At 48.1% G+C, this 26,725-nt stretch overlaps 2 protein-coding genes and 2 long non-coding RNA genes across 7 annotated transcripts in view; 1 reads left to right on the top strand and 3 right to left on the bottom strand.

Annotated features, from left to right (window-relative positions):
- LOC125404690 (H-2 class I histocompatibility antigen, L-D alpha chain-like) overlaps nucleotides 1–10,723 on the bottom strand; it is a 49,414-nt gene extending 38,691 nt beyond the window's left edge. For 2 of the 4 annotated variants that reach the window (XM_087898575.1, XM_087898574.1), the window contains exons 1-7: nucleotides 10,460–10,723; nucleotides 9,998–10,267; nucleotides 9,512–9,787; nucleotides 7,730–8,005; nucleotides 7,486–7,599; nucleotides 7,273–7,305; nucleotides 7,077–7,124 (exon numbers count right to left, since the gene is read on the bottom strand). In XM_087898575.1, the coding sequence (XP_087754701.1) occupies nucleotides 7,078–7,124; nucleotides 7,273–7,305; nucleotides 7,486–7,599; nucleotides 7,730–8,005; nucleotides 9,512–9,787; nucleotides 9,998–10,267; nucleotides 10,460–10,532 (1,089 nt within the window). In that variant the 5' untranslated portion in view covers nucleotides 10,533–10,723 and the 3' untranslated portion in view covers nucleotide 7,077. Of the gene's footprint in view, nucleotides 1–6,516; nucleotides 6,937–7,076; nucleotides 7,125–7,272; nucleotides 7,306–7,485; nucleotides 7,600–7,729; nucleotides 8,006–9,511; nucleotides 9,788–9,997; nucleotides 10,268–10,459 lie in introns of those variants that run through there. The other 2 variants (XM_087898573.1, XM_087898576.1) reach the window with 2 other exon arrangements.
- On the bottom strand, nucleotides 6,517–26,725 carry LOC146889966 (H-2 class I histocompatibility antigen, Q10 alpha chain). The gene is made up of 7 exons (XM_087898589.1): nucleotides 26,574–26,725; nucleotides 26,106–26,375; nucleotides 25,587–25,877; nucleotides 24,744–25,019; nucleotides 24,500–24,616; nucleotides 24,287–24,319; nucleotides 6,517–6,936 (listed from the first exon to the last, which is right to left on the bottom strand). The coding sequence occupies exons 1-7, from the start codon at nucleotides 26,635–26,637 to the stop codon at nucleotides 6,932–6,934; spliced, it is 1,056 nt and encodes a 351-aa protein (XP_087754715.1). The 5' UTR covers nucleotides 26,638–26,725; the 3' UTR covers nucleotides 6,517–6,931.
- LOC148119230 (uncharacterized) lies at nucleotides 22,377–23,932 on the bottom strand. Its single transcript, XR_015735522.1, has 3 exons — nucleotides 23,892–23,932; nucleotides 22,754–23,751; nucleotides 22,377–22,391 (listed from the first exon to the last, which is right to left on the bottom strand). It is a non-coding gene; the product is annotated as an uncharacterized LOC148119230 (long non-coding RNA).
- On the top strand, nucleotides 24,541–25,820 carry LOC148119229 (uncharacterized). Its single transcript, XR_015735523.1, has 3 exons — nucleotides 24,541–24,643; nucleotides 25,418–25,522; nucleotides 25,636–25,820. It is a non-coding gene; the product is annotated as an uncharacterized LOC148119229 (long non-coding RNA).

Genomic DNA, 26,725 nt, shown 5'->3' with positions numbered 1-26,725 from the left:
CAGGACATGTGTTATTTTGGGGAAGGAGTTTTGCTTTTGTTTCCACAGGAGAAGAAAAGCTATGGATACTATCAAAATTGATAAGGATTTGATTTGAACAAGTGACACCTCTTACTTAGAAGAGATGATAGTTCATCAAGCAACTTGGCTCTTTAATCTGAACTAACTTATAAAAATAACAAATGTTTTTCATTTGAACAGATATAAATTGCCAAATAAGAATTTCCCCAAAATTAGGGTTGGGGAAGGGTTTTGTTTCTGTCTTTTCAGTAGAATAAAGGTATCAAGCAGAAGAATCTGAAAACCATGGACAAATGAGACACCTGAAGAAAAAGGGTGAATCATCCAGAAAAAAATGTCCCAAGAAACAGAGTAAATTGGCAGCTGGTATATCACATTCCCAACCAGGTAAAATTTTGTAAATGTTCTGAAATGTTTGTTTCTGCTGTTTTCTGCAGATATATAATGAAAATGCTCTTTTTTTTTTGTAGTCCCAGTTCAGTTAAAGATGAAAGCTGGCTTTGCATTGGAGTGTGGCTCTCCTTCTCTAACTGAAGCATGCTTATTAAATTGAAATTCAAAATCTCTGTCTCATATGAGAAGAACCACCTGATAAGGGAAAGGAGGGGAAAAATGTATGGACATTTTATTGCCACTGATCTCATAATCCTTTGGCTTTATATTGACTCTTTAACAACTTCTCTAGAGGTATAAATTTTATGTTTAATATATTTATTAAACTTTTCATCATGATATTAATGGTTATATAGAGTACTAATTAATTCTAGAAGATTATCTCATATACCTTCCTGTACATCATTTCAGGTTTGAGTCTCTCTGAGTTTCCTGAAGTGTGGGGCAATATTATACAGGTCACATATTTCTGCACTGTATTGGCGGCCAGGCTTTCAAGCCGCCCCTCGCACCTGAGGTGGTCACAGGACACTTACAGACTGGCTGCCGCCTGGGTCAGGATGTGCTGATGTTGTTCTGTTCCTTTCTTTGTCAGTGTGGAGCTCGCCTGGGAAGAGGTGCTAATCCGAGCTAGTGACAGAGCTGAGGACCTGACTTCAGTCCTGCTACCCCCTGAACAGAATGTTAAAGAAATCCCACTCAGTTCACCTTGGGATAAAAAGCTGTTTTGAGAATAAAATGCTGGTGATCTTCAGGATTTGGATAGACCCTGAGACTCCCTTCTCATATTGCTGTGTGAACTGTGTCTCAATTATTCCCGTGCCCCCACGCTGGTCCAACGAGAGACAACAAATGTTGGGGTTGGACCCCGACACTGAAATGAACCACGAGCAGGACTAACAGTGATCTTTGAAGTCTTCATAAAGAGAATGGGGCCCCATGACAATGATTCCTCCAGGACTATAAAAATACCACTAAGCTGAGAAACACCACTGAAAGATCAGTTTTGGACTTTAAACTGCTCAGAACAATTTCAAGGTGTCTAGCTGAGATGATCCAGTCTAACAGACTATTCTAGCCAGGACTTGAGACAAGCCCTGCGCTTTCCCAGTATGCAGAGACTGAACAACAAATGATACAGCTGCCTCTCCCCCAGGACTTCACAAGTAACTCAATTTCCCCCCCACAATCCCTTAAAGATACTGTCACCACCCAGACAAAAGGAAGTAAATTTAAGAATACAATGCCCATATTCCCTAAAGGTGGCGTAGTTTTTGGCCTTTCCATGGTTTATGAATATTTGTCATTGTTTAGGGGGATTGGTTACCAGTTGTTATCAGTTATGGCCAGGAGAAAAGTTGAACAAAGGAGATTAGATACAGAGTTCTTGTTTTGAAAAGAAAAAGGGGAAATAGATATGATAGGTTAAAAGGGAGGATTATTGACTTTACTCTGAAAAGAAAAAAAGGAAGATTCGTATATATGATAAGATAAAAGGTAGATTTGTGAATCTGATTTTAAAAATAAACTACTAGTTTTAAATGTTTTGCAGTGGACTGAACTTTTGTATATTTTATACAAATTTTGTATATTGATAAAATTTTGAAATTAATTTTCTGAGAACATACTGTACATAGATTTCTATTCTTGTTCAAAGTATTGCACCTACACAACTCATTTAACTATGTAATGCAAATTTCTTTTTTTAAAATTTTATTTATTTACTATGTGTACAGTATTCTGTCTGTGTGTATGCCTGTAGACAAGAAGAGGGCACCAGATCTCATTACAGATGGTTGTGAGACACCGTGTGGTTGCTGGGAATTGAACTCAGGACCTTTGGAAGAGCAGGCAGTACCCTTAACCTCTGAGCCATCTCTCCAGCCCTATAATGCAAATTTCTAGTCCTTGAGAATTATTATTACCAACTGTTTAGGATGATAAGGAAATGCCAGTTAGTAATTAATCAGCTATTTTAATCAAACTTGTAGTCATGTTAGTTATATTTTCAAGGTCAAACAAAGATACATTTTAGAAAGACAGATCATCTTCAAACACTTCAGAGAGCTACAGAGTATGGTGGCATTTATGGTGATTTATGATGTTTTAATAGCATTGGGGTTTTTTTGTTTGTTTGTTTGTTTGTTTTTTGGACAATGAGAAAATTCTGCTCCTGGCAGCACCAATCCACTTCAGAGAAGATAAGAGGCCTCAACAGGACTCCACATGAAGTTTACTTCCTTTGTGGCAAAAGTAAGCCACTGGGCATGAAAATGTTCCTGACTAGAATGCTGACAGTGTGCTGTCCTAATTAGACAAGAAGGACACAAAAGAGAATGACCGACAAACATTGTCAAGACAAGGAGGAACAGCCCTTCAGAATTTCCTGCTTCACAGAAAAGTCTGTCGGATATGCTAGGCCTGTAGGCCGAAGATGGATGCCCGAATGTTTCAGAGGAACTCAGGGTGACAGTCCAGGCAGTCAGATGTTTCTGTCATTTCTTATATTTTTGGAAGTCACTTGTTTGTACTTCCTGATTATCAGTTAATTTTATTTCCTCCTTGGGTCTCTGGGGGAGTTGAAGGCTGGACAGTTATAGTTTTCCTTGTACACCAGATGCAGATAGCAAGTTACCTTGGAAAGTAATTTAGGTACAAGACATTTGACTCACAAGATAGATGAAGTATTTTCTATGAATTTGTCAAATGCAAATGGACTAGGTATTGTTGATGTGTTTATTGCCTGTATATATTGTATATAGTTATTGTACTTATTTCTATAGTTTTTCTTGTATTAGTTACAGCCTTTTTTATTTTACACAAAAGGGAAGTATATTGATATTTCATTTGTATTTTAATAAATAAAGATTATCTGAAGAACAGAATGTAAAACAGCCATGTTAGTTAGCCATACAGGCCAGGCAGTGGTGGTGCCCACCTTTAATTCCAGCAGCCACACTAGTTAGCCATAGAGGCTGGGTGGTGCATGCCTTTTGTTTGGTTGGAAGAGTCACCTCAGCCCCTAACATCCTTATCCAAGGAATCTGGGATGTTTAATTTAACCCATCTCCATTAATCTGTTCATCATCATGAGGTTGTGGCCTACCAGCAAAGTTTCAGTGCATCTGTCTGCATCTGTCTCCAGTGGTGACTCCATGGCTTCTCCTTGACTCTGCCCTCCTTTCTCCTAGCCCTCAGTATAGTTTTCCCCACCTAGCTAAGTTCTGCCCTGCTATAGGTCCAAAGCAGTTTCTTTGTTCATTAATGGTAATCATAGCATACAGAGGGGAATCCCACATCAATTGTCTATTAGAGTGATTGATTTAAAAGACTGCCTTTTTTTCTCTTTTGCTATATATTTACAAGAACAGGATGGAGAAAAATTTGCCTTCCTGGTTCCTGCTTATTATAATAATCTATTGAAAGGTATCAGCGGAAAATTCTTCCACAAGGAATGTTAAACAGCCCCACCTTGTGTCAATATTTTGTACAACAGCCATGAGAACTAAATCATAAACAGTTTCCTCAATCTAAAAATTATCACTATATGAATGATATCTTACTGGATGTTTCAAATGCAGATTCCTTAGAAAAAATGTTTGATGAAGTAAAGAGAATTTTGCCTTTCTAGAGATTACAAATTGCTCCTGAAAAAGTACAAAGAAGAGAGTCTATCAATTGTCTAGGATAAAAGATAGGTTTACAGAAAATTCAACCACAGAAAGTACAAATCAGGAGAGACAAATTACAAACCCTTAATGATCTTCAGAAGTTGCTGGAGATATTAACTGGCAACAGCCCATAATTGGATCAATTATACAAGAGATAAGTAATTTATTTCAAATCTTATAAGGCGATAAGGTCTTAAGTAATACAAAAAATTATCACCTGAGGCTGAGAGAGAATTGGCTTTGGTAGAAAAAGGATCACAGGATGCACATGTGGATCCCCTGGATCCAGAGCTTGGTTTATCCCAGTCATTCTACTTTTTACTCACTTTTATAAGGAAATTCTCTCTCTCTCTCTCTCTCTCTCTCTCTCTCTCTCTCTCTCTCTGCTGGTATTTTTTGTTTTCAGGACAGGGTTTCTCTGTGTAGCTTTGGAACCTGTCCTGGCACTCACTCTGTAGTCTTGAACTCACCAAGATCCACCTGCCTCTGCCTCCCAATGCTGGGATTAAAGGCCTGCACCACCACTGCCTGGCTATAAAGGAATTCTTAAGCAGAGAAAAGATAATAATTTAGAGTGGATATTTTTAGCACACAGAGTAAAGAAATAAAGACCTATGGCCAGGTGGTGGTGATGCACACCTTTAGTTCCAGCCCTCAGGAGGCAGAGGCAGGCAGATCTCTGTGAGCTTGAGGCCAGCCTGGTCTACAAAAGCTAGTTCCAGGACATGCTCCAAAACTACATAGAAACCCTGTGTCAAAAAACCAAAAATCAAAAACAACAACAACAAACAAACAAACAAATAAAAACAAGAAAAAGAAATAAGGACCTATATAGACAAGGTTTCCGAATTGATTCTGAAAGGAAAAATGGGACTCCATCAATTAGCAGGAATAGGTCCAGCTGACAATCTGGTACCTTTTACTAATGGTGAAATTGCCTCAGTATTGGCAGAACCCTGGCAAAGAGCTTGCAGCAATTGCTTTGGGAGGGATTAACAACAAATATCCCCAAAGCAGGAGACTTCAGTTTATAAAAAGAGCAAATTGGACCCAATTCCTGGAGCCCCTACATTCTATACTGATGCAGACAAATCAGGAAAGACAGGTCATGTCAAGTGCAGCCACAGGACCCCTCACACTGAGGTCACAGACACCTGAGCTTTCCCATCAGAAAGACCCCCTCTTCTCCCCTCATCTTCCTTCTGTCTTTGACATGTGATCTTATATTTTATATGTATTCTTTATTCATTCATTATATACTTATTGGTGTGTTTGCTGTGGTTGGCACTAGAAACCATCATTTCTCACAAGACGAAGACAGCAGAATCATCACAGAGATGATCACCTTCTTGGTCATCAGACATCTCTGCTAAGGCTCCTGGAGCCCCTGACTCAAAGTCACAAAATTAGAATTGGAAACTGCAGAGGCCGGAACCTGGAGCAGGGGATGAAGGAATTTCCATTTCTGGTGTTCCCACAATCTTTTTATTTTAATTTATGAATTTTGCATCTATGAGTGTTTTCTTGCTAGTAGTGTTTGCACCATGAATCTGCAGGGTGTCCACAGGGGCATTGGATGTCATGGAACAGGAGTTAAGGACGGTTATGAGCCATCATGTGGATGCTGGGATCTGAACCTGGGTCCTCTGCAAGAAAAGCAAGTGCTCTCAACCCTGAGCCATCTCTTCAGTCCCTAGATCATGTTATGTTTTTTTTTTAAATAAACATAAATCTAAAGTAGACTTAGCCTGTAAATCCTTGAGTCTCCACTGGAGGCAGCACCGGGATTCCCAGAGACAGATGGGGAGAGGGCACCTTTGGCAGAACACAGGACAGATCTGAGATGAGACCCTGGGGATCCCTCCTCTCTGCCCATCCTACAACCTGGGTTAGATTCTGATAGATGGGAAAGAAGGAGAGAACCTCCAGGGAGGGGCCTGAAGGGAGGCAGGAGCTCAGGAGACTGAAGCTCATGTTCTCAACCCACAGTCTCCTGAGTGCAGGGGCCTAGTGGGGCCTTGAGGGGACAGGGATGGAAAACACCTCTTACTGCATTCACTCAGGGACCCTACAGCGTAATAAGGTAGACACCACTCACAGGCACAAGAACAGGTCTAGTCCTCCATGCTACCTAAAGACAAGAAATCAACACTAAAGATAGCAGAAAGATCACAGCCAAGACAGTAGCTCTGGTGGCTCATAATCCCAGGGACAGGACGAGGCTCTGGCCATCCCAGTGTCCCTATGATCACAGGTGTCAGCATGTGGTTCTAAGTGATGAAGAGAACAGAGCCAGGAGGTGACAGAGATGAGGAGTGACCTTGTCAGAGCGAACAACGGACTGAGCTCCACCTGAGCACAGCCCTGTTCTCACTCAGCTCCCACGGCCTCATCCTGTCCCGCCAGATGCACAGAGCATTGTGAACACAGCTTCTGGGAGGTTCTCCATGTTGTCATTTATTTCCTCCATAAACTCTATCTCAATCCTTTATTTTACTGCCAATCAACCTTTGAGATCAAGGACGTGAACAATCAAGTTCATATTCAGATTCTTATTTTCAGCAGAGAAGTCATGGCCACAGCTCAGGACAGCATGGAGGAGACAGGATGGAGATGTCCCCTCCTGTCTGCAGGAACAGGAAGGTTGGTTGTGGAAGGGAACAGGGCAGTGCAGGGACAGGAGCAGGTGTGCAGGGCGGGCTGGGCTCCCCAGTTCTTCACATTGGGACCATAGGATCACAGGGACCATGAGACACTATTGCTGAGAGTGAACTGAGGGGCTCTGGATGTCACAGGAGAGACCTGAACACATCGTCTGTCACTCCATCCACACCAGGCAGCTGTCTTCATGCTTCAGAACAAGAGTCATAAACAATCACTGTGAAGACAACATCCCAACAACTCACCACTCACTCAAAGGTGATTCTGGGAGTCCATGAAACCCAATGATGTTCCCTCTGCCCCTTCCCAAGTCAGTCCCCAGAGGGTCACCTTAACAATCTGTGAGAGACACATCGGAGCCCTGGGAACCGTCCCTGCCTAGGGTAAAATTAGACATATATTAATGGAAAGTTAAAAACAGCGATCCCAGAATATTTTGCTGGAGGAGCTTTATGGATTGTCAGAGCTCCCCAAATTCACCACTTCACCCCAAGGCCTCAGGGACAATCCTTCCCCCCACTCTTACCTGGAGCTGGAGCATAGTTCCCTCCTTTTTCACCTGTGAGAAGAAAAGCTGTGAGAGACCAGGGAAGTCCCCGACCCTAGGAAGTTTCCAGAACTGACAGCAGACCCAGGGTAGAGACAGCAGCAATGAGGGGTGTGGATGTGTTTCCCATTAATGAGGCAGAGATTCTTCTAAAAGGGGCTGAGAGAGAACTCAGACCCTGCCCTTTCCTACCTGTGTTTCTCCTCCTCTTCCTCACAGCAGCCACCATAGCTCCAATGATCACAACTCCAAGGAGAACCAGACCAGCAATGACTGCCATGATGGGGACCATGGACTGAGGAGGCTCTGGGAAGGGAAGAAGGACAGGAAGGGAAGGTGAGGGCCATGACCCCAGCTCTCAGCCCTGATACTGCTCAGGGTCTGCAGAAGGCTCCAGCTTTCCCTGACCCCAGCTCTGCACCCACTCCCTCCTTACCCCATCTCAGAGTAAGGGGCTGCCTAAGCCCCTCATGGTGTACATGGCATGTGTATTTGTGCTCCTCCCCAGAAGGCACCACCAGAGATGCCCACTTCTGGAAGGTTCCATCCCCAGAAGGTCTGGTCTCCACCAGTTCCATGTCCTGAGTCTGTTCCTCCTCCTCCCTCTGCCAGGTCAGGGTGATGAAGGCAGGATAGAAACCCAAGGCCCAGCATCTCAGGGTGACATCACCTTTAGGTCCAGGATGATGGGTCACGTGTGCCTTTGGGGAATCTGTGTGAAAGATTTAAGAAATCCTACAACTAACAAGATAAACTGAAATCTTCAAAGACAAAGTTAAATCAATAATGACACTGAACTATGTGACAGTTTGAACACTTCTGTCATCACACTAGTGACCTGCAGGTAGAGCTGGTCCCCTCATCACAGAACTGCATGTTTTCCTGAGAAGACTCAGAAGCTAAGAGGGAATCCACATGAGCCAGCAGGTCAAGATGGTCTTCTTATGTGATGTTCTGTAGCATAAGTTATGTAGTAAAAGGATGAAGGAATGGAAAATAATTAATTTATATATGTGATTAAATTCATATCAAAATAAGAAATTAAGAGGCACGGGCTACATAAAAGGTACCACAAACTTCTACTGCCACCATTGAGGCACAACCACTGTGACCAATTGCTGACCAGTTTTACTGTCTATCCTAGTGAACAGTCATCACCACAGTGAGCAGCAGAAATGTGGTGAAACTCTGACACTCAGCCGGAGAAAATAAGTCCCCTAGCCCTGCCTCTGGGGGGACAAGATACCAGGTATTGTCACCCAGGATCCCTGAAGTGTGCTGTGGAGCCCAGTGAAGCACTCACTGGGACACAGTGGTGCTCACAGGGTGTGTGGATCTTCCCTGTCACTCCAGTCCTGGAGGTGCAGAAGACCCTGTCTCTGAGGAAGTTCAATTCCTAAGTCACTAGGGCAGCACTGTAACTTGTTGGGTCAGAGGGAGAGCAGGGGGCTCTGGATGTTAATTCTGGCAGAAAATAGTCTAAACTCCCCGGAATCTTTATTTAAAGGGAGCCCTGATTTAACTTGTCTATTTATCCAGAGTATCAGTCCCCATGTCACCTGTGGAGACGGATACACATGATAACACAGGGGAGGGAGAGAAGGAATACCATCCCAGTGAGGAAGAAAAACTCACTAAAGACAAAATGACAACTTAAAAAAAAAAGAATTAAAGAAAGAACCCCCCCCAATTTAGTATTTTTCCAGGGCACCCCGTAAGTTCTCAGGAGACAATTCTAGAAGGAGATAGGATTGGGGTGTGGGAAGGATGCAAACCTCACACACAGGAATCTGGGACAATGTATTCTTTGGAAAGTTATAGAAACTGGGGGAAGCCGCCTAGGGTAGGGGAGTCCATGTCTCCCACCAGGTAAAGGAGACTCAAGTCCTGGTGTGTAAGGGCTGACACACTCAGATGACAGGACGCAGTGTCCACACACACTGTGTGTGAGCAGAACCCGGCCTGGGAGAGGCCATGGCTGACAGTGGCTGCAAACTGAAGGATCCTCTCTCCCTCCCTCCTGAGACAGATGTGGAACTGTCCAGGGAGAAGGCTGAGCCCTGGGAGGTCAGTGCAGTCCCTGCCATGCTGGATCAGGAGACCCAGGGACCCTGTCTGCCCTCAGAGACAGGGGCATGACCCCAGCTGAGGGTTTCCTCTTCCTCAGGACTCAGCTCAGCCGGAGGACAGAGGTAGGAGTTGCCCGTGGCCCTTGCACCTGTGCGCTGCAGAGTGTTCTTCCCGTTCTCCAGGTGTCTGAGCAGAGACTCCACGCACCGGCTCTCCAGGTAAGCCCTGTATCTCTCTGCAGCACCGGTCTGCTCCCACTTGCGCCTGGTGATCTGTGCCGCCGTGTCCGCAGCCGTCCACGTCGTCAGGTCCTCGTTCAGGGCGATGTAATCGTGCCCGTCGTAGGCTTCCTGACGGTACCCACCGAGGAGGCGCCCGTCCGACCCCACGTCACAGCCGGACATCCCCTGGATGGTGTGAGAGCCTGCGGGGACCCCAGGTCAGTCCTGCCCATCTGCCCCGTTCCGGTCACCCACGCCCGGCCCCGCCCACTCGTGGACGCCAAACTGAAAACTGAAAGGGAACCAGGTCCGGTCCCCGTTCTCCTCCAGAACATTGGAGCTGGGAACCGGGGCGACTCCGGCCCGTGCGTGGGGACGTGGAGGGGTCGTGACCTCCGACCGCGGTCACTCACCGCCCTCGCTCTGGTTGTAGTAGCCGAGCGCGGTCCTCAGGTTCACTCGGAAAGTCTGTTGGTTGCTCCTGGCGATCTGTGTCTCCCTCTCCCAATACTCCGGCCCCTCCTGCTCCACCCATGGCGCCCGCGGCTCCATCCTCGGTGTCTCCGCGTCGCTGTCGTAGCGCACGAACTGCGTGTCGTCAACGTAGCCGACAGAGATGAATCGGGGCTCTCCGAGGCCGGGCCGGGACACGGCGGTGTGGAAATACCGCAGCGAGTGCGAGCCTAGGGGCGGCGCGCGGTGAGACCCCGACCCTGCTCCCGGGACCCAGGCCGGGAGGGGAACAGAGCGCGGGGCTCGGGACGCGGGTGGAGAAGGGGCGGGAGGGTCAGTCTGGGCCAAGAGGGGACGCTGTTTCACCGGTACCGCCCCCGCCCTCCCCGCAGAGCCCGTTTCCCTCCCGACCCCACACTCACCCGCGCGGGTCTGGGTCGGGGCCAGGGCGGCCGCCAGCAGCAGGAGCAGCGTGCGCGTCGCCATCGCCCCCATCTCAGATCTGGGGCGACTCTGAGTTCCGCGGACTCCGTGGACTACGCGGACTTTATAACCTGTAATCTGGGAGACGCTGGTTGTTTCTCCTGGATCTCGCCACCCAATGGGGCTGAGAACCGCCAAGTTGTCATCAATTTCCAGGCAGAAGGACCTGACCCAGGTTAGGAGCTGGAAAAGTGAAACTGGAGACATGCTTGTCCACCCAGACCTCACCCTCCTGGGGACTAAGACTTTGAACCCTGTGGTGTGGGATGGAGCGCTCTTTGTCATGGTGTCTCTGAGCCGCTAAGGCCAACTGCTCCTCAGGTTCGTCAGGATGAAACCTGAGAGCATGAAGTTTCCAGGTAAAATACACACAGCACTTAAAATGAATGTTTACCCAGGGCCATGGTGGTGTGGGCCTTTAATCTTACTTCTTGGGAGGCAGAGGTAGCGGATCTCTGTGAGACGATAGAGGCCAGCCTGGTCTATAAGCGGTGATTATAGGACAACTGTCAGACAGAGAAACCCTGTCTAGAAAAACAAACAATAAAGAATGTTCACAGAAACTGGTGCTGTTGGAGCCCCGATGAGTGTGTGGGGCTGTGACTGGAGTTTTTCCAGCTCTGGTCAAGCACTTCTGACACACTGTGTTGTATGATTCTGTGCAGGAAGGAGCCCCTGCTCACCTCTGCTTTTACTTCCTAGTTCAGCTATGCGTGACTGGCATTTGAAGATATCAAGTCAAAATCCACAAAAACAACAACAAAATATATAAATTGAATTTCCCCACATTACTGAACAGCGTGAATCCTTAAATCCCCAGTGTGTTCCCTGCCATGAGAATCACCCTCTGTCAGTGTCCACACTGCACAGGCCTGAGGAACTCAGGAGTCAACTCTGTTATCAGATCCAGGGTCCCACACACTGCGACACTCATCTCTCTCATCTCATCAGCTGATCATGTGGGACTGAAGGTGAGAGAGAGAGAGAGAGAGAGAGAGAGAGAGAGAGAGATGGTCACAGGTTATGTAACTTCTACCACACAGTCATCATTATTCTCTTTATAGTTAGTTCCAGTTCCTCTCTGACTGTGGTTTATTCACTAAAGCAGCTGCACCATGGAAGTGTGTGCACACAGGGAAACATGGAGTGTAGACAGGGTCAGTGCCCTGCTGTATTTGGTCTCCACAGGGGTCTCTTCCCATGGAGAAGTGGTATACTGTGCTGAGACAATGACCCAGGTCCACATGGACAATCTCAGGACTGTGGAATGAAGATCTGTGTAAAACACAAGCACCTGGAGCCACAGATGACTGGGAAGAAACACTAGGAGTCTGAGTGTAAGCACCAGGCTGTGAAGACACGATCCTGAGTGAAGAGGCAAAGTCTCTATTTACAGGTGAGATCCCTGGGCATCAGGCTTGGCAGTGTGAGCTGCCCACTGCAGGTGAACACAGGAGCCTGGTCTCTGTGGGAGTCTGTGTGGTGCTTGCAGGCCAGCGCCTCTGCTTTAAAGAGAAACCATCTCTGCACTGCATCCCAACCTTCTTATTGTTGCCATTGTATTCCTGGAAGTGACTTTTCTCCTAGAAGATCCAGGGTCTGAGTATTGAAGAGAAGAAGGAAGAGGAAGGGTGAGGGGAGGATGAAATGAGTCTGACCTGCTGATCCCTCCTGGTGTTTTATGAGACAAGGTTTGTGTCCATAGCTCTTACTGTCCTAAAACTTACTGTGTAGACCAGGCTGGCTTTGATCTCACAGAGACCCACCTGCCTTTGTATCTCAGGTCCTGGGATTAAAGGCTGTGTCACTATACCTGGCTTTAGTTACTTTTCTATGGTTGTGATAAGACACTGTGATCCCAGCAATTTATACAAGGAAGTGTTTAATTTAGACTTAAGTTTTCAGAGGGGTGTGAGAGTCCATGATGGCAGAGGAAGGTGTGGTGGCAGGAACAGCTGAGAGCTCACATCTTGATCCACAGGCAACTGTCAGAGACACTGGACATAGTGGGAGTCTTTAAAACCTCCCTGCCTGGCCCCAGTGACACACCTCCTCCAATAAGGCCACACCTCCTGCTCCTTCCTAAACAGTTCCATCAGCTGAAACTCAAGTATCCAAACCTCTGAGCCTGTATGGACACTCTCATTCAAATTCCCACAGTATGCAGTGTGGAATGTCAGATGCCCTACAGGGTTCTGCTAATGTGTCCACTGTGATCTGTAGACAAACATTCTCAAACAGGAGGACCCCACAGCACTGGGATCTCCCCCTTTGCTTCTGTATCCTCTTGTTGAACCCTTCTCCTTCTCCCTCAGGTCTCAGCTCAGCAGTGCCCAGCACCCCTCACTCCAGAGCTCTGCACTAACACTGTCTCTTCCTTTGCATCTAGTTTTTCTCTGTGGTCAGCCATCTTGCTGTGAGCCAGGCTGTGTGGTTTCCTTATGTAAAAGCTTCAAAAGGGGGTGAAGAGATGGTTCAGAGGTTAAGAGCACCTGTTGCTGTCCCAGGGGATCCAGGTTCAGTTCCCAGCATCCACGTGGTGCTCCACAACCATCTGTGACTCCAGTTCCAGGGGAGCCAGTGCCTGGTGCACATGCACACTCATAAGCATGAACTATACATTTAATAAAAAAATACATTTTAAAGAATGCTCCAATGGCTCCCTCTCCTACACATCTAGAGTATGAGGTCCAAGGGCTGAGGGCACAGGGCTGTTGAGTCAACATTGTACCACCAGTCCATGACGTCAGCTCTGAAACAGGACAGGATCTGATGATTGAAAGAGACTGCTGAAATTGAATAAAAAAATGAAAAGCAGTATAAAATTAAAAATACAAATTCATTTTATATATCTGCTCTGCACAGCGGGTCACAGCTTCACTCTAGGAGGAAGACACTGTGTGTGCTCCTCTGTGCACTTGAGCTGTGTGCTAGTTTTTAATTTCCACCGAACAACAAAAAAATTTAATCAGTCACTTAAATGGTAACTTCTAACAGACCATGGCATCCCCAACATCCAGGGAGTTCCTGTAGATAGTGATGTCCCCTGTCCCCATCTTCCCTCTGTCTTCAGCTCTCCAGGGTCTCATCTTTTTAATGTGACAGAGAAGCATCAGAGTCTAGGGCAATAGTTCAACCCATTAAAGAAAACAATTGAACTCGTTCTAAGCCCACAGAGAGTGAGACTGAAGGGGGAAGTATGGCCGAGCTGCCCCACAGGCTCATGCTTGCAAGACTCCAAGGGTCTCGGGTCTCAGGCTGTCCTGTCCTCATCAGACTTATAACCCGTGGGAACAAAGCTTCTTGTTTTCTTTCAGGGAGGAAGCAAATTCGTGGAAACCAAAAGCGGTTGCAAAACATGGACCCAGGGATGTTTCTAGAACTCTAAAGCAGCAGTTAAATTTAGTAAGGGAATTTATTGGTGAAAACGGGATCCTGTAACCTGGGATCAGGATGTGTGCTGGGACCTACTGAAGCTGAGAATTTGAACCCTCAGATTCTGGAGGGTTTGTCTCACCTGAGAAAGGAGTCTCTTCACCCTCAGCCACAACCCCTGAAATACTGGATTTTTCACTTCTGATTAGCAAATTCATCCTTCACTGTATGTTAACTAACCAGTAGGGACTGTCTCTGCAGGAACTGTCAAGTAGGACAATTCTGACCTCCCTCAGGACCCAGCAGTAGTTACCTCTGGACCTCTAACCAGACTGCAGGTAAGGTAGACAGCTACAGGGGAGGTAGGAAGTGTAATCTCAGAGGAGATGTGCTACACAGCTAAAGAGCTCCAAAAGTTCACGAAGTCATTCTAGCGGAAGTCTGGGGAATGTGTGTGGGGATGGATTGTAAGAATGTGGAATAATGGTGGAAGGAACCTAAAACTGGGTCACACTGAGTTTGTTGATATGGGCCCTCTACGTGCAGATTCTAGATTCTGTATAAAAGCGCTCACAGTTTAGAGAGGTGCCAAAAGTTTGTTTGAATGTTTGTCTGAAGCATTTGTCAAAGACGGGCTAATGAAAAGGACTTGGAGATGCCTGACATCCCTTGACTCAGTGTTGATGGAGGGATTTTAAGGCTCAGAGAAATTGCAGTGCTGGAGTTGAGTGTGCTGTGTAAAACCTAACCCTCCACAATGGGAAGTCCAGAAGACACACCCTTCACGGATCCTGTAAGACGCAGAGTGATGAGGGCACCAGCAGGTTCAAGAGTTTTGTTGTCAACCTTTCGCTTGAGCCAGAACTTAGGGCTGGAGGTGCTGCTGCTCAGTGCAGCTCAGCTGGACGAATTAAATACAATGGGGTTCATTGGGTCCCAATATGAGGGACAAATGGCAGCATGGAATTGCTAAAGGCAAGGTGATCATAGTTAGTTATATAATGGTCAGCATAGCAAAGTTACTTTTATGGTGGCATGAGTCACATGGACTTTGGTACTGGATTAATCACAGTGTTTCCAGGCATGAAATAAATAAGCTGTATTAGTCGGTGTTCTATTGCTGTGAAGAGACAGCATGAACATGACAAATCTTATAAAAGAGAGCATTTAACTGGGGTTTGCTTACAAATTCTGAGGTTTAGTCCATTACCATCATGATGGACAGTGTCACAGCATGCAGGCAGATGTGGTGCTGGAAAAGTTGCTGGGAGTTCTTCATCTGGATCCTCAGCAGCAGGAAGAGTGGGAGCTACTAAGCCTGGGTTGGACTTTTGAAAACCAAAGCCCACCACAGTGACACACGTCCTCAAACCAGGACAAACCCACTCCAACAAGGAGACCCCTCTGATTCTCTCTTAAGCAGTGCCACTCCCTGATGACAATCATTCAAATATATGAGCCTAGGGGTCATATTTATTCAAACCATCATGTCCCACTCCCTAACCCCCATAGGCTTGTAGCAATATCATGATGCAAAGTGCATTCAATCCAACTTCAAAAGTCCCCAGAGTCTATAACAGTCTCAACACTGTCTAAAAGTCCAAAGTTCAGAGTCTCTTCTGTGACTCATGGCAATCTCTTCACTGTAATCCCTTGTAAAATAAAAATAAAAAGCAGATCACACATTCCCACCCCACAACGGCACAGGACAAACATCACCATTCCAGGAGGAGAAAAATAAGCACAGTGAGGAAACACGGGGACCAAAGCAAGACCAGAATCCAGCTGGGTAACTCCACACTCTGCATCTCCATGTCTGATGTCAGAATGCTCTTCAGATCTCCAACTCCTTTCAGCTCTGTTGACTGTGACACACTTCTTTCTCTTGGACTGGCTCCACAGAGTTTTAGCCCCTGTCCTTGAGAGGTGTCCCATGACTGTGCCATCCCTTCATACAATCACCACACAGGCCGCCATGCAGGGCTGCCCTGACACACAGCATCCTCAGCTACTTTCCTTGGCTGCTGCATGGGGACAGAGATGCCACAACTTCATGGGCCACTTCCTCTTTGGAAACGACAACACTTTGTCCTTCCGGGAGTAGATACTTATTCTGGTTATGGATTTGCCTTTCCTGCACATAGTGCTTCTGCCAAAACCACCATCCATGGACTACAGGATGCCTTATCTACTGCCATGGTATTCCACACAGTATCGCTTCTGACCAAGGAACTCACTTCACTGCAGAGAAGTGGACAGTTGATTCCCAATCATGGAGACTCCTAGTTTTACCATGTTCCTCACCATCCTAAAGCACCTGGACTAATGAAAAGATGGAATGGCCTTTTGAAGACAAAGTTGCAAAGTCAATTAGGTGACAGCGGCCTGGACCGCAGAGGCAGGGTTCTCCAGAAGGTGGTATATTCTATGAATCAATGTCCAACATATGGTACAATTACTCCAGTAGCCAGGATCCGTGAGTCCAAGAATCAAGGGATGGAAAAGGGAACAGTTCTACTCACTGTCACCCCCAGTGACCCACTAGGAGAATTTTTGTTTCCTGTTCCAGTACCTTAAGTTCTGCTGGCCTGGAACATTCGGTTCCAGAGTAAGGAGAGCTCCTGACAGAATCCACAGCAAACATTCCACTGTACTGGAAGCTCAGACTTCTCCCTGGCCACTCTGGGATTCTGATGTCCTTTGGCCAACAGTCTAAGAAAGGAAAAGCAGCATTAGAAAGGGAGATCGATCCATATGACCAAGGGGAAATTGGTTTGCTTCTCCATAATGAAGACGAGAAAGATTATGTTGCCAGGCAGTGGCGGTGCACCCTCATAAATGAAAACCTTACAAATACACATCTTCCTCTGCACTGGCATGTCTTCCAATTGATGAAATCCCAGTACCTCGAATGAACTAAAACTTCACTTGTCTGAAGACACTGATGAAGTTAATTAATGTTGGTTGAAAAACAGCTGAGTTTATAGCAGGACCCGTGTGCAACCTTTCTGGTCGTTTGTCCACAGGATCATTTCTGTCCAGTGTGTGGTCTGGATGTGAGCACATGCACGAAGATTCCCTCAAACCCGGGCACAGGGAAGCCTGGTCCAGCAGATGGGAAAGGTTGGCAAGGAGCTCACTTCAGTGTGGATCAAGTTACAGGAGAACTTGAGAAGGACCACATCAGATAGGAAATTACCCTGGGGAGAGCCAGGTGCTGAGAGAAAAACAACCATGCTACTCAGGACAACCAAAGACTTCAGAATGCAGTTCATGACCGTCAGGGCCTAAAAACTCCACTTCAGATTTTCTCTCATGACCATAGCGTGTAAAGTGAGTGTCATTGGGACCTTGTCACATGTGCGTGTAATGTAGTGGGTCACTGTGACCTTGTCACATGTGTGTGTAATGTAGTGGGTCATGTTTCCTCTCTCTCCCTCTGTCCCTTTCCACGCACCCCTACCCATGTCTGAGTCCTAATTCTCCCCCAGCTCCAATGCATCACCCCATGAATTTCCCATGATCCACCCAGTAATTCATTGTTTCTTTTTGGTTTTGTTTTATTCTATATTTATTTTATTTAGTTTCCCAAGACAGGTTTTCTCTGTGTAGCCCTGGGTGTCCTGGAACTCGTTCTGTAGATCAGGCTAGCCTCAAAGTCAAAGAGATTCACCTGCCTCTGCCTTCCCAGTGCTGCTGAGATTAAAGGTTTAGTCATCATGGCCTGGTTCTGTCACTTGACTCCAATGTTCAAGGGGACCTAATAGTGAGCCTCCACGGCCTCCTTTCCTCAGCCTCTGCTCCCACCCACGGTAATGCTGGCCTAGGATCCTGGGAAGCCATGGACAGGACAAACATGTGCCCTGTCTTTCCCATGACAGTGAGTCCCTGCCGTGTTCTGCACCCGGGCTGCTCTTTCTCCTCCATGTTCATGACCAGCACACAGAGTGCAGGTGCCTCACACAGACCTCAGCAGGCTCTGGCTGTACTGGAAAACCTCACAGAGCCCCAGCCTGTTGGAGTCCTGAAATGTGGTGGCAGGGGTGACACACATGCCACTGTTGTCCCTCAGACTGAAAGGTGCTGAGCACTGGGACCTTCCTTCTCCACCCGCACTGGCCAGTGTCCGGGCTCGCACAGTCCTGCTGCAGTTCCAGCAGTCAGGGTGCAGGTGGCTTCCACTCTCTCACCCTGAGGGGGGGACCTGTCCATGTGCTCCCTGTCTTCTCTGATGTGGGGGCTGAGGGGACCCTGGTGTCAGGCAATGGGAGAGGGGAGAGCAGCGTGAGGAGAGCAGACAGATGTCCTGCAGGTCAAGTGCACCGCTTGTCTCCCATTTTCAGCACTCAAACCCTTAGGATTTTATGTTTTAGTATTTATTTTATGAGCATCCTGGAGCCCTTGATGGTCAGAAGCGATGTCAGATCCCCTAGATCTGGAGTTGTGGGAGGTTGTGAGCCACCATGTGGGTGCTGAGAACTGAACCAGATCCTCTGCATGGCCAGTGCTCTAAGCCACTGAGCCAACTCTCCAGCCCCTCCAAATTGATTTTTAAATAATTATCTTACTGTGTGTAAACAGAAATTGTATTTTGTCTAAAAGTAACTATTTCCAGAGTTGACAACAGAGTGAGAAGAATGGCTCTTTTCACAGGTTACTCTTTCCCACATCCTCTTCTCGTCCCTTTGTTAGAAGATGGATGATTTCCTGTCCACCTGTGTATTATTTCAGCACCATTTAGAAGTACATGGAGACAAAAGTCCAAATTTGCACCCACAGTAAGAGCTGATACTTTGTTGTCATTGTTTTGCTTTGTTTTTCCAGACAAGGTTTCTCTGTGTATCCCTGACTGTCCTTGAATCCACTTTGTAGACCAGGCTGACCTGGAACTCACAGAGAGTCACCTGCCTCTGTGCCCCTGCCCTCGGGTAAGTCAACAGAGACCCTAGAGGGGGGGGGTGGGAATGGGATGGGACAAGAGACACAAGAGATGGAGACAAGACAGGATTCTCATCAAGTCCCGTTTATGCAAGGGAATAATCCAGGTAAATACAGGGTAAGGGAAAGGAGGATGCTCTTCTTGTGTATATGGGTAACTAAACAACTTACTAGGCCACCTAACCAGGGTCTAGTGGTCAGGCAGAAAGTCCCTAACCGCAGCATGCAGAAAAGCCAGAATGTTCAGAAGACAGAAACAATGGAGCAGTAACGCCTTGCAGAGTTAGTGTTTGACAAATCAGAACAGAAGGAGAAGCCAAGCGCCACCGGGTGGGTGAAGCTGATCCAGGGAGCAGCAAGTCTCCCACACCTCTGCCTCCCAAGCGCTGGATTAAAGGGTGTGCCCCACCACCCGCTGTCATGCTTAATGTCTTCAGTAGTCGTGGACACTCAATTTTGATATGACAATAAAATAAATAACTTTTTAAATTTATTACAAATAAATAATAAATAAAATAACACTTTTATAAAGCTTTTATAAATATTTGTTTTATTTTTGTGTATGTGAGTGTTTTGCCTGCATGTGGGTATGTGAACCACATGGGGCCTGCAGCCTGAGGAGGTCAGAATCAGGCATCAGGTTCTCAGGAAGGGAGTAACAGGGGGTTGTGAGCTGCCTTGTGGGTGCTGCTCCAGGGCAAGGGAGGGGTGGGGTTGAGCTGAGGAGGGGCAGTGCCTGCGGGGAGCAGAGTGAGGCTGTGTGCACCTCTGTCTTAGTTATATCTACTGCTGCACAAACACCATGACCAAGATCTACTTGGTAGAGCCGGGGTTTATTTCAGCTCACACTTCCACCTCACAGCCCAGCATCCAAGGGATTCAGGGCAGGACCTTGAGACAGGATCCTGGGGGTGGGAACTGAAGCAGAGACCATGGAGGGACACATCCTGTTGTCTGGTTCCTCATGGCCTCCTCAGCCTGACTCCTTACACACAGGGTCTACCTAGCAAGTGTTGGCTCCTCTCACATAGGTCTGGGCCACCAACATCAATCGTTAATCAAGAAAATCCTACAGAATTGCCTACATGCGTTCTAAATGGAGGGAACTTCTCAAACACGTCTAGGTTTGTGACAACAGACGAAAAAGCAGACAACACAGCTTCCCAGTGCAGGGTTGCTGTGCCTAGGACCTGAGGGAGGATTGTGTGAGCCTCTTCCCTGGTATGGAGCACCAGGAACCCATCCTGTTTGGGTGGCCCCATTGTTAGAAGAGTTGGACTTTGGAGGAGGGGACAGAGTGGGTTCCAACTCCATTTCTGTCCCTCAGTCCCATGGCCCTTTCACCCCCTCACCTGGTGTGGGGCTCTGTTGATACAGTCATAGGAGCAAACTGTGTAGAGCAGGGAAAGTCTCTCAGAGCAGCCAAATCTGATTATGGGAGGGACTGATTATGGGGGGTTTTGGAGAGAGAGAGAGAGAGAGAGAGAGAGAGAGAGAGAGAGAGAGAGAGAATTTATAAAAGAATAAAATAAGCATTCTCCCACTTAGAGCAGGCCTTGGGTAAGCTGGAGGAAGCATCTCTTCCCCACCACGGTTGGTTCTCCTGGGCTGTGGGTTGGTAATGAAGTGTGGAGGGTGCAGATCCCACAGATGCGGAACTGCAGACTCACTGTGTGCAAAGCCTGCAGCTGCGCTGCCCAACAGGGAAGAAAGGAGCTCAAAGAGCAACCTGGGACTTTCAGTTTGATTTGTCTTGAGTTGCAACAGTCATGTGACCCTCACCTGGGCAGTCTCCTCAGATGTAGTAGACTCTGAATGCTTCCCCCACCCCACTCAGTTTCAGCCCCTCCCAAGTCACCTCTGCAGGGGCTCAGAGTTTCTCTTTCCTTTCTTCATCCTCAGTTGGGCCAGTCAGCCTGGAAAAGACAGTGAAGGGAAGAAAGGGAATTTACAGTCAGAGCAGGAAAGCTAGGGCACCTAGGAAGCCTGGTGTTTGGGTATCTCAGCACGGACCAGGAATGGAATCCTGTGAGGGGAATTCTCAATGCTCGTGAGAACACTCCAAGAAAAGAGTCTTCTGAGATAAGTTTGTTCAAGACAGGGATTTATTCTTGGACTGTGTTTTTGTGCCCCTCCCAATTGTAGCAGATAAGAGTGAGTCTATTTCTGATTACCCACTATTACTTTCTGTTGTTTCAAATGTTTAAACTATCCTTTATAAGTTTCTATGGAAACCGTGCTTTTCCCATGTGCAGCTTGTCCTTGTGACTGTACACAGCTTGAATCCATGAGAACACTGCTCCCGTGATCTTTCCTAACCCTCAGATACACATTGTCTGGTGCTCTGAATAAAGCTGGCTACTGCAGGCGACTTTAGGCTGCCTCGTTTATCAGTTCCTTTCTCCCATCTCTGAAAGTTTCTAGAGTGGGGACAACTGAGTGGCGACTAGATCCTGGGGAGCCCCAGCTGTACCCTAAAACTTGTGGATCACCACTGAGACTCTTCTTTCTAGATCCTCTCCATGCCAAGAATAAAGCCAGACACAACTTCCCCAGAGGGACTGTAACCTTTGCAGCTCAGATAGAGAGGTGTCCTGGCCATCTGGAGTCAAGAATATCACAAAATCATTCTAAGTTAGAAGCCTACAGCCCTGCTCCAAGGAAAGGTTTCCCCAGTGCAAGTATAACAACTCTGCTCCAGCAGGGGAGGGTTTCCCCGAGAAGCTCATGTCCTTCATCTCCACCTGTATTCTGCATCCACAGGAAATTGAGAATAATAGGACTCTATGCAGAGTTCATGTGTGGCTGTTTACTGGGGGAAGTGTGGTGGTTTGAATAAAAATGGCCCCTAAAGGCTCTTTAGGAGTGGCAGTGTTACCAGGAGTGTCCTTGTTGGGGTAGGCATGACCTTATTGGAGGAGGTGTGTCACAGGGGGTGGGAGGATGGCGTAGGGGTGGGCTTGATGTCTCAGACATTCAAGCCACCTCCGGTGTGGCCTTCTCTTCCTGCTGCCTGAGGATAGCAATGTAGGACTCTCAGCTCCTTCTTCAACACCGTGTCTGCCTGCCTCCCTCCCCAATGATAGTGGACTAAACCTCTAAACTGTAAGCCAGCCTCGATTAATCATTTTCCTTTTTAATAGTTTCCGTGGCCATGGGGTCTCTTCACAACAATAGAAAAGATAACTGAGACAGGAAGAGCCCCCATGCTGTCCTCTCTCCCAGGATTCCACCGTCTTCGTTACCAGCTCACAGTGAGGACCCAGGATGCAGCTGTGCAGCTTTTCACCAAGGCTCTTCAGGCTGGGCAAGCCTTCCTGCCCGTGACACCGAGAAAGCAGAGCAGAGTTCAGCGGGGTCGCAGAAACTGAGCTGGCAGCTCACACCTTGGGAACAAAGCCTCAGGTGCTGGCAGAGGGTGAGGAAGAACCTAGAGTGACCCTGTCCAGTGGCCGCATCCTCAGGAGCACAGAGAAGGTGTGTGCAGAAGAGAACGAGAGTCCAGCTTCTTCTAGGAGGGGTGGGTATCCGGGACCTGTGTCTTCTCTTTGCATCTGGCTGGGGTTGCAGGAGGAAGGGGGTCTGTGGGGCCTCAGCAGACACAGTGCACAAGAGGAGAGATACAGAGGGAGGCTCTGGACTGTGGTATTTCCCATGAGTAGAAAGAACCATGGGAGAAAGGATGCCATGGGACGGAGAGGTCAGTGCTGTCTGGAGGCAGTCTCTCATTCCCCTTAGGAGACTTGGGACTGTGAGGTTACTGCTGTCTGAGGGCAGTCTCTCATTCCCCTTAGGAGACTTGGGACTTTGAGGTCACAGAGGACAGCTACACCAGAGGCTTCTGGAATTTCTGTATGACTGAAAGCCCTTCCTCTACTGTGACCCTGTGACCCACAGCTGGATGGTGCTCTTGTCCTCACCTCAGACCATGACCGTGAGACTCTAAAATGACTGGGGTGGAGATGAAGTCATTGGAAGCAAGCCCCCCTGGACCTGTGCGCAGGGACAGCTGTGTAGAAGACTCTGGAAATACTTATGCTCCTGGACAAATTTCCAACACAGAATTGCTTGAAGCTGTTTGCTCAATTTGGGAAATAACCAGGCCAGCTTAAAGGTTAACAATGATATTTTTAATTGTTATAAGGGGAAACTCACGCCACAAAAACGGGAAGTCTGAATTCTGCTGTGTCAGGTGGGAATCACCCAGAGAGCGCACACCTGGTTCGTCCCTGTTTTCTTCCTGGGCTCCAAGTAGCCATGCCTTACCTAGGCTCCACTTCTAAAGGTGATTGGTTAGCAGAGCTTCCCCCATCACTTGTGATCACAGACCTCAGCATGCAGTTGTAAGAAACCAAGAGAACAAAGCCAGGAAGGGACAGAGCTGAGGAGTGACCATATCACAGCCAACCGGGACTGAGCTCCACCTGGGCACTGTCTGTTCTCACCCAGCTCCCATAGCCTCACCTTGTCTCATTAGATACCCACAGTATAATGAACACAGAGTCTGGGAGGTCTCCATGCTGTCATTTATTTCCTCCACAAACTGAAGTATCACAATCCCTCAATTTATCCACCAATCCACCTGGTGGATCCTCAGATCAAGGATGAGAACAATCAAGTTCACATTCAGATCCTTATTCCAGTAGGGGGAAGTCAGGGCCTCCAGCTCAGGGCAGCAGGCAGGTGGCAGGATGGAGATGTCCCTTTTGCCTGCGCTGGACCAGGGAGGTTGAAGGTAACCCAGACAGTACAGAGACAATCTCCTGGTGTGCAGATGTGGGCTGGGTTCCACCTTTTTTCACAATGATTCTATTGGATACCATGGAAATTCAGACAATTTTGCTGAATGAGAACGGAACACCACAGGAGAGACCTGAACGCATCTGTCACTCTGTCAGGCCAGGAAGCTGTCTTCATGCTACAGAACAAGAGGCATGAACAGTTATTGTGAAAACAACATCCCCAAAACCCGCCACTCACTAAAAGGTAATTCTGGGAAGCTCTGAAACCCAATCATGTCCAGTTTGCCCCTCCCCATATCAGCTCTCAGAGTATCACCTTTACAGTCTTGGAGGGACACATCAGAGCTCTGGGCTCTGTCCCTGTCTAAGATAAATAAATATACATATATATATATATATATATACATACACACACATATATACACATATATACACACACACATATACACACACATACACACACATACACATATATACATACATACACACATATATACACACATATATATGCATACATATATATACATATACACACACATATATATATATATACATATGCTTTATATATTTGCTTTCATAGGAAAGCAGCAAAGATAGGAACCACAGAAAATTTTGGTGGAAGGGCTATTGTGGTTACCAGATCACCAGAGATCTCCCAAACTATAGCTTCAGCCCAAGTGCCTCAGGGCCAACCCTGCCCCCCACTCTTACCTGGAGCTGGAGCATAGTTCCTTCCTTTTCCTCCTGTGAGAAGAAAAGCTGTGAGAGACCAGGGAAGTCCCCAACCCTAGGAAGTTTCCAGAACTGACAGCTGACCCAGGGGAGAGACAGTAGCCCTGAGGGGTGTGGATGTGTTTCCCATTAATGAGGCAGAGACACTTCTAAAAGGGGCTGAGAGAGAACTCAGACCCTGCCCTTTCCTACCTGTGTTTCTCCTCCTCTTCCTCACAACAGCCACCACAGCTACAATGGCGGTCACAGTTCCAGGGAGAACCAGACCAGCAATGACTGCCATGATGGGGACCATGGACTGAGGAGGCTCTGGGAAGGGAAGGACAGGAAGGGAAGGTGAGGGTCATGACCCCAGCTCTCACCCCTGACCCTTCTCAGGGTCTGTAGAAGGCTCCAGCTTTCCCTGACCCCAGCTCTGCACCCATTCCCTCCTTACCCCATCTCAGGGTGAGGGGCTCAGGCAGCCCCTCATGGTGCACATGGCATGTGTATTTGTGCTCCTCCCCAGGAGGCACCACCAGAGATGCCCACTTTTGGAAGGTTCCATCTCCAGAAGGTCTGGTCTCCACCAGTTCCATGTCCTGAGTCTGCTCCTCCTCCTCCCTCTGCCAGGTCAGGGTGATGAAGGCAGGATAGAAACCCAAGGCCCAACATCTCAGGGTGACATCACCTTTAGGTCCAGGATGATGGGTCACGTGTGCCTTTGGGGGATCTGTGTGGAGGGTTTAACAAACCCCACAATTAACAAGGTAAACTGAAACCTGTAAAGACAAATCGATAATCACACTAAATTATGTTTCTGTCTGAACACTTCTGTCATCACACTAGTGGCCTGCAGGTAGAGTTGGTTCCCTCATCACAGAACTGCACAGTTTCCTGGGAGACCCAGAAGCTAAGAGGGAATCCACATGAGCCAGCAGGTCAGCATGGTTTCCCGTATGCATAAGTAATGCAGGAAAAGAATGAAGGAATAGAAAACAATTAGTTTATATATGTGATTAAATTCATATCAAATAAGAAATTAGGGGCATGCACTACATAACGGTGCCACCATTGAGGCACAGCCACTGTTGTGAACACACAATGTTCAGCATTAACTGTCCATCCAAGTGAACAGCCATCACCAAAGTGAGCCGCAGAAACGTGGTGAACCTCTGACATTCAGCCAGAGAAAATGCCTCCACAGTCTCTACCTCTGGGAGACAAAGATATCAGGTATTGTCACCCAGGATCCCTGGAAGTGGAGGGCAGATGGAGGAGTTGCCAGAGGCCCCAGCACCTGTACGCAGCAGGGTGTCCTTCCAGATATCTGGATATATGTTCTCCAGATATCTGTGCAGAGACTCCACGCACTCGCCCTCCAGGTAGGCCCTGCTGACCTCCCCAGCACCAGCCTGCTCCCACTTGCTCAGAGTGATCTGAGCTGCTGTGTCTGCAGCCGTCCAAGTCATCAGGTCGTCGTTCAGGGCGATGTAATCGTGGCCATCGTAGGCGAACTGTTTATACCCGCGGAGGAGGCGCCCATCCGACCCCACGTCACAGCCATACATCTCCTGGATGGTGTGAGAGCCTGCGGGGACCCAGCGGTCAGCCCGGCTCACCTGTTTCTCCCCCCCCCCCCCCCCCCCCCCCCCCGTCCCCTGTCATCCTCGCCCCGCGGCCCTGCCCACCTGCGGACTCTAAACTGAAAGTGAAACAAGGTCGGGTCTCCACCCGAACTCGATCCTGGGACCCTGGCTACCCCGGCCCATGCATAGGGACGTGGAGGGGTCGTGACATTCGAGCCGCGGTCACTCACCGACCTCGCTCTGGTTGTAGTAGCCCAGCAGGGTCCTCAGGTTCCCTCGGAAAGCCTGCTCACGGTTCTTGGTTCTTTGTGTGCTCCTCTCCCAATACTCCGGCGCCTCCTGCTCCATCCATGGCGCCCGGGGCTCCTTCCATGGAGTCTCAGCATCACTGTCGAAGCGCACAAATTGCGTGTCGTCCACGTAGCCGACTTCCACATATCTGGGCTCCCAGAGGCCGGGCCGGGACACGATGGTGTAGAAATACCGCATGGAGTGCGAGCCTGGGGACGGCGTGCCGTGAGACCCCGACCTTCCTCCCGGGACCCCGGGCGCGAACCGGAGGGGAGCAGGGCGCCGGGCTCGGGACACGGGAAGGAAAGGGGCGGGAGGGTTCGACTGGGCCACGCGGGGACGCGGCTTCCCCGGTGTTGTCCTCGCCCTCCCCACAGAGCCCGTTTCCCTCCCGTCCCCGCACTCACCCGCGCGGGTCTGGGTCGAGGCCAGGGCGAGGGCCAGCAGCAGGAGCAGCGTGCGGGGCGCCATCGCCCCCACCTCAGATCTGGGGCGTCTCCTGAGTTCTGCGGTCTGCGTGGACTTTATAACAGGTGACCTTAAGGATGGTGGTTGGTTC

This window comes from Myodes glareolus, chromosome 18, assembly GCF_982192425.1.
Source record: "Myodes glareolus chromosome 18, mMyoGla1.1, whole genome shotgun sequence".
NCBI lineage: Eukaryota > Metazoa > Chordata > Mammalia > Rodentia > Cricetidae > Myodes > Myodes glareolus.
The sequence above is the reverse complement of the archived record's forward strand: the minus strand, read 5'-3'. Positions and strand labels throughout refer to the sequence as shown.

What these genes read in the sequence shown, in the direction of transcription:
- LOC146889966 (XM_087898589.1), bottom strand. Translation starts at nt 26,637, where the DNA reads ATGGCGCCCCGCACGCTGCTCCTGCTGCTGGCCCTCGCCCTGGCCTCG. An exon ending in CTCGACCCAGACCCGCGCGG is followed by an intron (nt 26,376 to 26,573) that starts GTGAGTGCGGGG and finishes CGCCGTCCCCAG; the next exon opens with GCTCGCACTCCATGCGGTAT. An exon ending in GCCCCTCACCCTGAGATGGG is followed by an intron (nt 24,617 to 24,743) that starts GTAAGGAGGGAA and finishes TTCCCTTCCCAG; the next exon opens with AGCCTCCTCAGTCCATGGTC.